This window comes from Oncorhynchus nerka, linkage group LG18 (assembly GCF_034236695.1).
Source record: "Oncorhynchus nerka isolate Pitt River linkage group LG18, Oner_Uvic_2.0, whole genome shotgun sequence".
Lineage (NCBI taxonomy): Eukaryota > Metazoa > Chordata > Actinopteri > Salmoniformes > Salmonidae > Oncorhynchus > Oncorhynchus nerka.
This window is the reverse complement of record NC_088413.1, coordinates 27,168,796-27,184,137: the sequence shown is the minus strand read 5'-3', so window position 1 is coordinate 27,184,137 and position 15,342 is coordinate 27,168,796. Positions and strand designations below refer to the sequence as shown.

The 15,342-nt window shown below is 44.8% G+C and overlaps 1 protein-coding gene across 3 annotated transcripts in view; it reads right to left on the bottom strand.

The window, feature by feature from the left end:
* LOC115122917 (serine/threonine-protein kinase DCLK2-like) overlaps window positions 1–15,124 on the bottom strand; it is an 87,262-nt gene extending 72,138 nt beyond the window's left edge. For 2 of the 3 annotated variants that reach the window (XM_065003911.1, XM_065003912.1), the window contains exons 1-2: window positions 14,028–15,119; window positions 4,764–5,119 (exon numbers count right to left, since the gene is read on the bottom strand). In XM_065003911.1, coding sequence (XP_064859983.1) covers window positions 4,764–5,119; window positions 14,028–14,430 — 759 coding nt within the window. In that variant the 5' untranslated portion in view covers window positions 14,431–15,119. Of the gene's footprint in view, window positions 1–4,763; window positions 5,120–14,027 lie in introns of all 3 variants that reach the window. The other variant, XM_065003913.1, reaches the window with a different exon arrangement.
* Window positions 15,125–15,342: the final 218 nt, after the last annotated feature.

Sequence of the window (15,342 nt, the reverse complement as noted above, 5' to 3'; positions counted from 1 at the left end):
GCAGTCAAACCGCCCGCCACATTGCATTCCAAACAGCCCTTGCGAGTCGCCTGCCTGAAGCGGTCCCCAAGGACAGAGTAGGAAAGGCACTCCCTCTTTCTCGCACACCCAGTCTCTCTGCTTCATCTCGACACAAAACAGGATTCCTCCTCTCCCTGTCTAGTGCCGACAACACTAAATGTTAACGGATGAATGGAGAAAACGTCCCAGTCAACTTGCAGCTGTGTTGCATCATCATTTATGATGAAGTCTCAGCCTACAGCACTGTCAAATCTGTTTAAGCGATCCATGAAGGGATAAAGACAGACAAGGAGTCAGTAGTCTTTCTGTCACAGACATGGGACTGAATTAGTACCGGGGTGGATATCTAATGGGGCATTCCCAAGGATCCATCATGCTGTAGCCTATGCTTGGCCATTTTTGAAAGAGCAGCGATGTTGAGTACCAGAGGGAGTAAGCGAGACCGTCGATTCAGAGGTGATGGCTGATCTTTTCAGTCATCGCTTGTTTCTCCTCTCGTTCTGTCTGTCGTTCCATCCCTGTACTCTCTGTGGAAGGCCGAGTAATAAGCGGCCAGAGTTGGACTGAAGGGGTGAATCACTGATCATGTACCTAAAACATCTCTCTGGGCTGAAAATCAAGCTTGGACAGCCATTTCTGGTCGAATACTGCTGTGTATTTCAGTTTGTGCTGCAAGACTGGTTCATTGCCACAAAACAAAAGCAAACAGGTGCAGATACTGAAAGTGCCTATTGTACTGTACTGCATAAACTGTCTTCTCTGTCAGAGAGAGAGAAAAATCATCCAGACCCTGCCTCTCCTCCTGATATAGAGCCTCCTCTGAGTAGAGGCTTCAGTATGTTGGGCTGGCCGGTCTGACTGTCTGAGAGGATAAGGATCATTATTTTCATGAGTCACTTCTCTGGCCCGTCCGTGAAGATTCCCGCCGGCTCTGGGAATCTGTCAGGAAAGAAGGGTCAACTGTGTTCTCTGCCAGGACAATATTCAGAGTTCAGATAGAAGGAATGGGATTTTGGGGGATACTGCTTCTCTTTTCTTTAGCCTTGTCTAGCACTGAAAACTTCACTGCTGCATTAGCATTGTATACTTCTAAGCGAACGGTCCTTCACAAAAACTGACTCCATTGACCGGCATCATGATCCTGCCATTATCAAAGAACCACTTGCCTAACACCTCTCAGCACAGTGCCATTGCTTGTGAAATAAGAGGTCCAACCGTTAAAGCTCTGTAAAAAACAAAGACTGCATTTCAATCCAGATTTATCAGAAAATCCACTTATCTTTAACAACTGTGGAACCTGACTAGGAAATGTTCTAAATCCACTCCCCCTTAATCCATTATGATGGAATCTTCTTCCTCAGATGAGGCTAGCAGCATTTATATCAATCTAAAACTAAAGCCCATGATGGGAAATTAAATGCATCACGTGTTCATCACTAGCACATTAGGTCTGCGTCTCAAATGGCACCCTATTCCCTATGTCGTGCACTACTTTTGACCAGGGTCCATAAGGCTCTGATCAAAAGTAGGGTGCTAAATATGGAATAGGGTGCCATTTGGGACATACTGTAGATGTCTAGATGGAAATACTAAATAGGACCAAACAGTGCTGTGAAAAAGTATTTGCCTCCTTTCTCATTATCAGATCTTCAACCAAAACCTAAAATTAGATAAAGGGAACCTGAGTGAACAAATAATACAACAATTACATACTTACTTGATTTATTTCATAAACAAAGTTATGCAACACCAATGCCCCTGTGTGAAAAAGTAATTTCCCCCTAATAACCGGTTGTGCCACCTTTAGCTGCAATGGCTGCAACCAAATGCTTCCTATATTTGTTGATCAGTCTCATGTAGCGTGGAGGAATTTTGGCCCACTCTTCCATGCAGAACTGCTGTAACTCAGCGACATTTACACCAATCTAAACTAAGCTGGGGGGAAATGCAAAGATAAAGTTCTTGATAACTAACACTGCATAATCCTGGGCTGCTCGTTTCAAGTCCTGCCACAACATCTCAATTGGGATTAGGTCTGGCCATTCCAAAACGTCATATTTGTTGCTTTTTTGCCATATAAACTTAATTGTGTGTTTTGGATCATTGTCTTGCTGCATGACCCATCTGTGCTTCAGCTCAGACAGATGGCCTGACATGCTCCTGTAGCATTCTGGTTCTGCTCACACTGCCCTACCCTGTGCTCTGACCTCTTTCTCCCCTCTCTCTCCAGATGAAATCTCGCGTCTTGTGACGGCCGGCCGCCCAACAACCTGCCCGCTTGACCCTATTCCCTCCTCTCTTCTCCAGACCATTTCCGGAGACCTTCTCCCTTACCTCACCTCGCTCATCAACTCATCCCTGACCGCTGGCTACGTCCCTTCTGTCTTCAAGAGAGCGAGAGTTGCACCCCTTCTGAAAAAACCTACACTCGATCCCTCCGATGTCAACAACTACAGACCAGTATCCCTTCTTTCTTTTCTCTCCAAAACTCTTGAACGTGCCGTCCTTGGCCAGCTCTCCCGCTATCTCTCTCAGAATGACCTTCTTGATCCAAATCAGTCAGGTTTCAAGACTAGTCATTCAACTGAGACTGCTCTTCTCTGTATCACGGAGGCCCTCCGCACTGCTAAAGCTAACTCTCTCTCCTCTGCTCTCATCCTTCTAGACCTATCGGCTGCCTTCGATACTGTGAACCATCAGATCCTCCTCTCCACCCTCTCAGAGTTGGGCATCTCTGGCGCGGCCCACGCTTGGATTGCGTCCTACCTGACAGGTCGCTCCTACCAGGTGGCGTGGCGAGAATCTGTCTCCTCACCACGCGCTCTCACCACTGGCGTCCCCCAGGGCTCTGTTCTAGGCCCTCTCCTATTCTCGCTATACACCAAGTCACTTGGCTCTGTCATAACCTCACATGGTCTCTCCTATCATTACTATGCAGACGACACACAATTAATCTTCTCCTTTCCCCCTTCTGATGACCAGGTGGCGAATCGCATCTCTGCATGTCTGGCAGACATATCAGTGTGGATGACGGATCACCACCTCAAGCTGAACCTCGGCAAGACGGAGCTGCTCTTCCTCCCGGGGAAGGACTGCCCGTTCCATGATCTCGCCATCACGGTTGACAACTCCATTGTGTCCTTCTCCCAGAGCGCTAAGAACCTTGGCGTGATCCTGGACAACACCCTGTCGTTCTCAACTAACATCAAGGCGGTGGCCCGTTCTTGTAGGTTCATGCTCTACAACATCCGCAGAGTACGACCCTGCCTCACACAGGAAGCGGCGCAGGTCCTAATCCAGGCACTTGTCATCTCCCGTCTGGATTACTGCAACTCGCTGTTGGCTGGGCTCCCTGCCTGTGCCATTAAACCCCTACAACTCATCCAGAACGCCGCAGCCCGTCTGGTGTTCAACCTTCCCAAGTTCTCTCCGTCACCCCGCTCCTCCGCTCTCTCCACTGGCTTCCAGTTGAAGCTCGCATCCGCTACAAGACCATGGTGCTTGCCTACGGAGCTGTGAGGGGAACGGCACCTCAGTACCTCCAGGCTCTGATCAGGCCCTACACCCAAACAAGGGCACTGCGTTCATCCACCTCTGGCCTGCTCGCCTCCCTACCACTGAGGAAGTACAGTTCCCGCGCAGCCCAGTCAAAACTGTTCGCTGCTCTGGCCCCCCAATGGTGGAACAAACTCCCTCACGACGCCAGGACAGCGGAGTCAATCACCACCTTCCGGAGACACCTGAAACCCCACCTCTTTCAGGAATACCTAGGATAGGATAAAGTAATCCTTCTCACCCCCCTTAAAAGATTTAGATGCACTATTGTAAAGTGGCTGTTCCACTGGATGTCTTAAGGTGAACGCACCAATTTGTAAGTCGCTCTGGATAAGAGCGTCTGCTAAATGACTTAAATGTAAATGTAAATGTAGCATTCTCTGACACAGAGCAGAATTCATGGTTCCTTCTATTAAGGCAAGTCGTCCAGGTCCTGAGGCAGCAAAGCATCCCCAAGCCATCACCATGCTTGACCGTTGGTATAAGGTTCTTACTGTGCAATGCAATGTTTGGTTTTCACCAGGCATAATGGGACCCATGTCGTCCAAAAAGTTATACTTTGGACTCATCTGTCTATAGAACATTCTTCCAAGAGTCTTGATGATCATCCAGGTGCTTCCAGGTGCTTTTTGGTAAACTTAAGTTTTGGACTCCCATTATGGAGTTGGACTCCCATTATGGAGATGGGTCCCATTATGTCTGGCCAATATCAAACACTGTATTCCAAACAAAGCATGAAGTTTGTTGATTTGGTCGACTCATGGAGATACTTGTAGTGCACCATGGGGTTTGTGTTGATTAGCGATAGTATAACGGTTGAGTGCTGATACAGCTGAAACTCATAAATCATGAAGCATCTATGCTATAAATAAGACCTTTGGCCAGAAAACTCAATATGGATATCCCATCTGGTACTGATTCCCATCTCCACAGCAGCGTTGGGATTAACCCAACATACTCTAATATAGAGTCCCTAAAGTATCGTTATTCATTACTTGCAACAGCAAGGTTGAGGGTTTGATTGCTGCATGGGCCACATATGTTGAACACAACTGTCTGTAAGCTATTTAGAAGAAGGGGGAAAAATGGCTAAATAACCACATCATATACCTCAGGATTGGATTTGAGACCCTTGTGCTATAGGAAGTAACCATGTTGTTGCATCTACAGAATTACTACCATCTTACCTGTTTTCCCTCCAGTGTGTAGAGCCGTTTGACCGCCCCGGAGTCCAGCTTGATGGCGTCCGTGATGTCGGTCAGCACCTGTTCGAAGGAGTGGGCCGTCTTCTTATTCAGCAGGATCCTCACAGCCTTCCTGGGCTTGACCCCGCTGCGGATGACCGTCACCAGCTTGGGCTTGATGAAGTCTCTGGTGCCCAGGCTGGCCTCACTACGCTGCAGCTCGCCCTTTACCAGGGTGCTGAGGGAGGACAGGGAGCGGGACTGGCCGGCCTTGATGCCCACTGACCAGTTAGGGTTAACGTTCTTGGTATAGTCCACTCGGCGGTAGGGCTCGTTGGAGGCACACACGTAGCTCTCACCTAAAGGGAGGAAGAGGGGAGAAGTAGTTCGAATTTAAGCTTCTTTAAAATATATATATATATATACACATATACATATACACACACACACACACAGTGGGGCAAAAAAATATTTAGTCAGCCACCAATTGTGCAAGTTCTCCCACTTAAAAAGATGAGAGGCCTGTAATATTCATCATAGGTACACTTCAACTATGACAGACAAAATGAGAAAAAAAATCCAGAAAATCACATTGTAGGATTTTTTATTAATTTATTTGCAAATTATGGTGGAAAATCCCTATATTTTTTTGAGCAGTGTATATATATATATATATATATATTTCATAAAAATCGTTGAATCAACAGTTTATAAAAACTGCTTATCAAATGTAGGGCAATTTAGTTATTGAAGCTACAGTAATCAACTCCATCCATTTTCCAGCTCTGAATGATACTTTACAATTGTCAATGAATAACCATTCATTCTAAATGACTAAAGGAGTGTTAATTAGCCACATGACGTGGAAAGTAACTAGCCGGCTTGACTGTGGATGACAAGGAGTTAAGGTTCCCCAGTGAAAACAAAAGCCACATTGAGACGGAGGCCAGCCAGCCAGTGTAACTCAGCCCTCTCTGTCAGCTCTCTCGGCCTGCTACATTGGATACTCTCCAAAGCTAAGTCTTTTCCTTTTCCTTGCCCGCATTCCATTGTAACAGTTAGCAAATGTGTTTGTGTTTCCCCTCAAGCCAAGGCCAGATTAATTTGACGACTCAAAAGGCTGATAAATGGAACCACAATAAGGGAAAGAGGAGGATGTGAGGGTGGGTGATTGTGTTTGAAGGCGGTTTGTGGGAGGACAACACATGCAGGATTTTTATTTTCACATTCTGGGCATGGCTAACATCTAATCATTCATCATGGATTTTAAGGTTTGTCACAACACTAATGAAACCACAGAATGGCACACTGTAGCAGCATGTAATATGCTACGCATGCAACTAAGTGAACCCATATTGCTGCCTTTGATGTCCTTGCTCTGTCATGACATAGCACTATACTTGCGTATCTGGCCTTTTACCAGCTCAAGGCACCGATCGCTGACAACATGACTGAACTAAGAAAGGTGAGAAAACGATATTATATGTAAGAGATAGAGATGTTCAAAGAGATGTGATGCTAAATCACACTAAATGAACTAAGGTGAGAAAACATTGTTATTGTTTGTACAAGAGGGAGAGAGGGGAATCTAAAGGAACTGAAGGGGAACGAACAATGAATGAACAGAATCTATCCATCTAGAACCGTATAGAAAGCTTACAGAAGCTAAGGTAAATGAGTTATATTCCTAATGCAGTCAACCTTGCTCTTATTATTTGATAACCAAAACATCCTATTCTCAGCAGTCAGTCATCCAGGAACAGGAAGACAACAGTGAAGGAGTCACCGTGGAGACAGAAGAACAGCTTGCTTAAATAAAGGTGTCATCCGTCAGGGAAAGGAGTCATTTGCGAGAGTGGTGTGAAGACGATGTCTAACCCTCCAGAATAGCTCAATACCCAGCATTATTTTCAAGACCCACGACTGAAAAAAATGAAGATCCTTTGGTCATAAGATCACCAACACCCCGCTGAGATCAACCTAAACCAGGACCATCGACATGAGGTTAATATCAATCTGTTATCTTCTCAACTACAACTCTACCTTTTCATGTTGGACATTTCAGTATTATCTACTGCTCTTCTCATGGTTCCTCTCATTTGCGTTAAGACAAATAAAAAGGGATGGAAAGGAGGAGGAAGAGGACAGAAGGAAGGAGACTTCCGAGACGGCGAGTCCCACGACGCCTGGATTTATTCATCTACCAATTAAACAAAGGCTAATTAACGACGTTAGGCCACAGCTGGGGGACCCGAACAGATGAAAACGATGACACCAAATGAGACACGGAGCCATCATCAATTCAGATCAGAAAGCCTGGAGAAACAGAGGTGGCCTTCTGAAGGGGGCTCTGGGGTGACAGTCCCTAACACCTCTGGGGACGAGAGGGGGGTCTCAGGTGCAGCATCACCAGAGAGGTTAGCGGACCCTTTAGTGGCCCTACAGCTGAGAATCACAGCCCCTTAAACAGCTCCCTAACCAAACATCAGCTGGACACTATGGACGAGAGGGGGCAGATCCATCAGTGTGTGCGCTGATCCATCACTGAGCAAATACACACATATGCTTTCACTCAGTGGGGTAAGTGAGAGGTCATGGATTGAGAATGTGTTTGTCTGATGTTGTCCCTAACACTATGATGTCATCTAAACAAGCAATGTTTGAAGTCTGGTGTTGAATCAATAAGCTTATTACATACATTGGGATCTCATCAAAGGACCGACTCGGGATCAGGTGCATCATAATTCACCAGTGGGTTCAAGATATCCCTCTAGTGGTGTGGGGGCTGTGCTTTGGCAAAGTGGGTGGGTTTATATCCTTCGTGGTTGGGCCTGTCGGGGGTATCGTCGGTCGGGGCCACAGTGTCTCCCGACCCCTCCTGTCTCAGCCTCCAGTCTTTATGCTGCAATAGTTTGTGTCGGGGGGCTAGGGTCAGTCTGTTATATCTGGAGAATTTCTCCTGTCTTATCCAGTGTCCTGTGTGAATTTAAGTTCTCTCTCTCACTCTGAATGATCGGCTGTGAAAAGTCAACTGACATTTACTACCGAGGTGCTGACCTGTTGCACCCACTGAATATTATTATTTGACCCTGCTGGTCATCTATGAACTAGAGGTCGACCGATTATGATTTTTAAATGTCGATACCGATTATTGGAGGACCCCAAAAAAAAGCCGATACCGATTAATCGGACAATTTTTTTTTTAATACATTTATTTGTAATAATGACAATTACAACAATGCTGAACACTTATTTTAACTTAATATAATACATCAATAAAATCAATTTAGCCTCAAATAAATAATGAAACATGTTCAATTTGGTTTAAATAATGCAAAAACAAAGTGTTGGAGAAGAAAGTAAAAGTGCAATATGTGCCATGTAAAAAAGCTAACGTTTAAGTTCCTTGCTCAGAACATGAGAACAATTTGAAATCTGGTGGCTCCTTTTAACATGAGTCTTCAATATTCCCAGGTAAGAAGGTTTAGGTTGTAGTTATTATAGGAATTATAGGACTATTTCTCTCTATACCATTTGTATTTCATATACCTTTGACTATTGGATGTTCTTATAGACACTTTAGTATTGCCAGTGTAACAGTATAGCTTCCGTCCTTCTCCTTGCCCCTACCTGGGCTCGAACCAGGAACACATCAACAACAGTCACCCTCGAAGCATTGTTACCCATCGCTCCACAAAAGTCAAGGGGAACAATTACTCCGAGTCTCAGAGCGAGTGACGTCACCGATTGAACCGCTATTAGCGCGCACCCCGCTAACTAGCTAGCCATTTCACATTGGTTACACAGGCCTAATCTCGGGAGTTGATAGGCTTCAAGTCATAAACAGCTCAATGCTTGAAGCATTGCGAAGAGCTGCTGACAAAACACACAAAAGTGCTGTTTGAATGTATGCTTACGAGCCTGCTGGTGCCTACCATCGCTCAGTCAGACTGCTCTATCAAATCATAGACTTAATTATAACATAATAACACGCAGAAATACGAGCCTTTGGTCATTAATATGGTCGAATCCGGAAACTATCATTTCGAAAACATAACGTTTATTCTTTCAGTGAAATACGGAACCGTTCCATATTTTATCTAACGGGTGGCATCCCTAAGTCTAAATATTGCTGTTACATTGTACAACCTTCAATGTTATGTCATAATTATGTACAATTCTGGCAAATTAATTACGGCCTTTGTTAGGAATAAATGGACTTCACACAGTTCGCAACGAGCCAGGCGGCCCAAACTGCTGCATATACCCTGACTGCTTGCACAGAACGCAAGAGAAGTGACACAAATTCCCTAATTATAAGAAATTCATGTTAGCAGGCAATATTAACTAAATATGCAGGTTAGAAAAATATATACTTGTGTATTGATTTTAAAGAAAGGCATTGATATTTATGGTTAGGTTTGGAGAAACGACAGTGCTAAATCATCACCCGTTTGGCGAAGTAGGGCTGTGATTCGATGAGAAATTAACAGGCACCGCATCAATTATATACAACGCAGGACACGCTAGATAAACTAGTAATATCATCAACCATGTGTAGTTAAGTAGAGATTATGTGAAGATTTATTGTTTTTTATAAGTTTAATGCTAGCTAGCAACTTACCTTGGCTTTTGCTGCCCTCGCGTAACAGGTAGTCAGCTTGCCACGCAGGCTCCTCGTGGAGTGCTATGTAAGGCATGTGGTTAGAATGTTGGACTAGTAACCGGAAGGTTGCAAAAACGAATCCCTGAGCTGACAAGGTAACAATCTGTCGTTCTGCCCCTGAACAAGGCAGTTAACCCACTGTTCCTAGGCCGTCATTGAAAATAAGAATAAGAATGTCAAATAGGTGTCCAAAAATTCGAACGATTTCCGATTAATCGGTCGATCTCTAGTTTGAACATCTTGGCCATGTACTATTATAATCTCCACCCGGCACAGCCAGAAGAGGACTGGCCACCCCTCAGAGCCTGGTTCCTCTCTAGGTTTCTTCCTAGGTTCCTGCCTTTCTAGGGAGGTTTTCCTAGCCACTGTGCTTCTACATCTGCATTGCTTGCTGTTTGGGGTGTTAGCCGATGTCACAAACCCAGCCTGAGGTAAAAAGGGCTTTATAATTACATTTAATTTGATTGAAAGTCCTCCTCAAATGGCACACAATTGGTGTAGCATAAGACCACTATCGTGGTTTGGCTTGGTTTGAATCCAATCCAATGCCTCACTGTCATTTCAATAAGCACACTACAGCAGAGAGTGTGGTGGATGTCACAGGGTAATCCCATCCATCGTCCAGGGATCACATATGAATGAATGAATGGGGCTTGATGAGGTTCACACAACAGGCCAGGCTGGGCCAGTAGTCCTCAATCAATGGGGCTGGGAGCACACACACACACACACACACTCACATCCATTTGATGGCTGAGTACACAAAGACAAGACTCTGGTGTTCGGCCTCCAACATCTCCAGTCAAAAGGCCTCATTCACAGCCAGGCCAAGACAATCCTCTGACGGATTGACTGCATTCCTCCTGTCTCTGTGACCTGACCCCTGACAACAGCCGTGCCCTATTTCTCCATATCACAGCAGGAGGACAAGGTGACAGCCACTGAGGGTACAGCCGCAACCCACTAACATAAGTTACTGAGGAGGCTACGATAATTAAAACTTATCATCCCGACCAATGGCATCTCTACAGTAAAGAGGGGACTTCTTGAGTGGAACCCAACCTGTGTACTGTTTATGGAATGACTTGAGTCCAGTCATTGTTTTACAGTAGAAAGAATGGAATGGTTAGAGGGGTTCCAAAATAAACTTGGCACCATATCAAATGTCCAATAGGATTGGCTTAAGAGCTCAAACTCTACTCCTATAATAAGGTAAAACCTACACGGAACTCTTCATTAGCCACAGTACCTAGAGTATGACCTCACAGGCCACTATACCTACTGCAGTATAAACCCAAATACCCCCAAGATGAGAACAACAAGCCAGAGAAAGTGAGTTGGCCCGCTTTCCTTTCAAATCAGAGCAGAGAAAGTGTGATGCCTGCCAGGAGGATTCCATCTTCCACTCTGAATGGTTACTTGGCAGAAAACAGGCATTACATCCAGAGGTGAGGCAGAAGTAGTAGGCCTGGCTATGTGTTGGTGCCAGTCCATCTTCTACCACACTCACTGTCCCACGGCAGCACCCATTCTCCTTCCTGCCAGCCCAACCAGAAGTGATGCAATGTGTCTCACAGCCACGGGATTGGGCTCTGACCTAAATCTACCACCCCATCCTCTCTGGGGACATGGGCGGAGGAACGAGTGCAGAGGCTTATATTTGGAAGGAAGGATGTCAGCTGAGAATAAACGGAGAGGAGAGAGGGGTCAGGAGAAAAGGACAGCAGTGAAGTAAAGACAAATCACAGCCTATAGCTGGAGGTGCTGACTAACGGGAGTCAGGAGATAAGCTGCAGTATACAAATGAAAAGACAAGTTCCACACTCATCTCTCTTTGCTGTGGATTGATTTGATTATGACAGAGCTACCACGGTGCGATAACCGTAACCGTTCACGCCAAGACAGGATCGTAGAGAGGTCACAGGTCAGACAGCAGAACTCAACACGAAGATTAAGGTATTACCCAGACACCGGCCACTGTCACTGCTGCAGCCTGCGACACAGAGAGGTTCACACACAGAACGAACCACTGTGTAGCAGTGGAGGCTGGTGGGAGGAGCTATAAGAGGACGGGTTCATTTTAATGGCTGGAATGGAATCAATGGCACGAAGTCAAACATGTGGTTTCCATACGTTTGATATCGTTCCTTTGATTCCAGTCATTAAAATGAGCCTTTCCTCCTATAGCTCCTCCCACCAGCCCCCATTGCGGTGTAGGTCTATATATAGAAAATCTGCCGAGTAGGGAGAGAGCTCTAATGTAAAGTAATGTTGAAATTTCTCAACCTTTGCATACATTTCTGGAATAATACTCACACACTTACTGAATTAATTTGCCTTTAGTTGTGTAGGGTCTAGTTGGGACAATATACATGATTCTTTATTAAGCATTCCTATGAAATGACTGAGCTAATAAGTCATGTTGTAATATAATAAATGGTATGACCTGACCATTGGAGGTAGTTGTACATATCTTATTTGGTCTATTAGTACAGTTATAATAACAGCTTCCTCTACACCTCAATGTTGACCTTTTCCATTCTCCTCCCTCATCATGTTCAAAGTGAACAGATCATTGGCAGAGGTATGAAGGGGGTGCAGAGGGGGACACGTCCATGTTTTATGCCCAGAGGGTGAAAAATCACTCTAAGGACTGTTTTAACAGCCAATGAAGCACAGAACACTGGCCAGAGCACACACTAACACACACACTGCTCTAAGATCAATGGAGGAGCGATGGACATTCATGAATACTGTGCTGCCTACTACTACAACGGGTCTGTCATCTATGTGGCTCACACACACACACACACACACACACACACACACACACTCTCTCACTCTGTGTCACGTTCATCGTAATGATGAGACCAAGGCGCAGCGTGATAAGAATACATTCTTCTTTAATAAACGAAGAACACTTAAAACTAACGTGAAGCTATGATAAACCGAGTCCTGACATGCAACTACACAGACAATAACCCACAAACCCAAAATGGAAAAATGGCAACCTAAATAGGATCCCCAATCGGAGACAACGATAAACAGCTGTCTCTGATTGGGAACCAATTCAGGCCACCATAGACCTTGACATACTAAAACCCCATAGATATACAAAAACCCTAGACAGGACAAAAACACCTAGACAATACAAAAACTAAACCAACCACCCTTGTCACACCCTGACCTAACCAAAATAATAAAGAAAAAAAAGATAACTAAGGTCAGGGCGTGACCCTATGATGGCTGCACACTACTACTGGGTCATGTGTGTGTCACAACTGCTTAACCAAAAAGGAAGACCTGCTGATTCAAGAGACTAATGATCTCAAGATTAGCAGACACTCTTATCCAGTGTGATTTACAGTAATGAGTGCATACACTTTCCATACTGAATCAAACGCACTACCCTGGTGCTTGCTCCATGCTCTACCAACTGAGCCACACGTGACATCATCTATCCTAGAGTTTGAGAGGCATGTCCACGACTGACTACATGGGTTACAATTGCATTACAGTAGTAAACCTGTTTACTGTATTTACATATGACTTTACTGTAAAATGCCTAAGAGAGGAAGATCTCTACTTGGCATATACTCTATAGGCCTGAATCCTACTAAGGAGGCTATAATGTAGTATAATTAAAATCACTTTATTGGTCAATTGCACATAAGGTCCAACCTAAATTTGACTTCCGCTTTTAACCCAGCCCCTCAGAAAGACACATACATACAGGTTTTGGAGAGGTGCCCAGGAGGTAGCCCCCCCGCACCCGTGAGTTGCTGTTGAGGGGGTTAAGTGCCTTGCTCAAGGGCACCATGGCAGGCAATTGCATCTAGGATTTGATATCAGCAACCCTCTAGTTGCCAGCTCACTTCCTAACAGATTTTTCCGTTCGGACCCAGGATCTGAACTGGCAACCCTCTGGTTGCTGGCTGGCCTCTAACAGCTAGGCTACCTGCTGCCCAATGAGGCTATAATGTAGTATAATCAGGCTATAATGTAGTATAATGAGGCTATTAATAATTGCTTTATTATACTACATAGCCTCATTATACCACATTATAGACTTATTATACTACATTATCATATAATATAATAGCATAACTACATTATAGCCTTATTATACTACTATATCACATAATGTAGTGGAATAGGATATAATGTAGTATAATAGGCTATAATGTACTATAATAAGCCTATAATGCAGCATTAGCTAGTCTTCTTCGCAAGGGGAAAGCTGATAGCAGAATACACCTGCATATGTATGAACAAGGAGTCAATGTGAAACAGCTGGTGGAACTCTGATGACAAGCAGTATCTTGGCCAGGTCGCAGTTGTAAATAAGAACTTGTTCTCAACTAGCCTACCTGGTTAAATAAAGGAGAAATAAAAAATGTAAAAAATGAAATGGTTTATAAGATTGTATGATGAAACCTGAGAGATAGGAGTGTCTGGTGAAATCTAATAATGAGTTCCTTGGATCAATCAGCTCATTCATCAATATGCGCGAGTATTGATCTCTACATTATTTATTATGTCATTTGTAGGACTGGACTGTGTGTGTGGGGAGGGGACCGGTGGTGACTGCGTGTCCTTACCCTCCACTAACTCGTCCAGGCTGCTAATCTTCTTGCTGCCGTCCACGGTGTAGATGCTCCGGACACCTTGAGGCAGGTTGACGTTGTCCGAGAGAGACCGGGTAAGCTCCATAAGCAGGGCGTCCAATGACCTAAAACGGTCGTTGGACACGGCATACACCAAACCCTTGAAGTATTTGTCCCCATTTCGGTAGAACCGCACTTTTTTGGCTTTCTTCTCGGAGGTGAGCGACTGGAGCGTGCGCGTTCGGTAAAAGCTACAGTGCGCGCTGTGCGCCGGGCTGGGCACAAGACCGTTGCCTCTGGAGCCGGACTGGGATCCCGAGCCGTTAGCCCTTGATGAACGGTGCGTTTTGTCCCGTTCCTCAAAGTGTTCCCATTCAATACTTCTGCTGAGCGACATGTTCGATCTGTTAATGTTTTGATCTATCCGCAGTAGAAAACAATAGCAGATGGACAATAGGGCTTGCTTGGAGGAGCCAACGCGTTCCCAAAGGCAGCTGTCAAACAACGCTTTGGCAATCACTGATACAGTAATCGAGAGGACCGTGTACTTGTAGGCTAGTTCCTCCTTGCGCCGTCAAGATACAATGTTGAAATTTTCCGGGGATGCAGTCCGCTGTTAATATAACTAGGGGTACAGTAGCCTGAGTTACGGTTACAATCTTACCTTGTCAATAGGCTGCACAATAAACTCTCGGTTATTGAAATACCAAAGGCTAAAAGAAAAGGATTGCTCCAAAACTCAATGTTCACGAAAATTCACCGGCAAATTTAAATTAATACCAGGTGCAGAGAGCCTCGACTTGATTGACAGTCGACTGATGCAACCGCTAGTTTACCAATGAACGGAGCCGCACAGGAAAACACTCGATTCCAAGCTATAAGAATGTATCCGGTAAAACACAAAAGGGAAACACGAATTCCATTTAGCACAAATACATTGCATGTAAAGCCGGTGTCCAAAATCCACAGAATCTAACAAAGCCGCATGCTTGCTACAGAAACCGCAAGCCTCCTCCTCTTCTCACATCCTTTCTCAGACGGACGAACCGTTCGACACTAACACTGTAGCACGAGAGGCCACCCCAGTCTTGTCATCCAATTCAACGAGGGAGGGAATGCTGCTTCCCCTCAGGGTCCTAACGGTAGTCCTTGTCCAATTGTTCAGCAAGTGGTGTATTTTCTGAAAGATGCAATTTGGCCCCCAAATTTGAACTTATTTGTTATGTCATTATTTATGATGTGCCATTTAGGTATTTATTAGGCAATACCATTCCCTCGAAAAGCTAAAGGAAAAATTATAATGACAAAT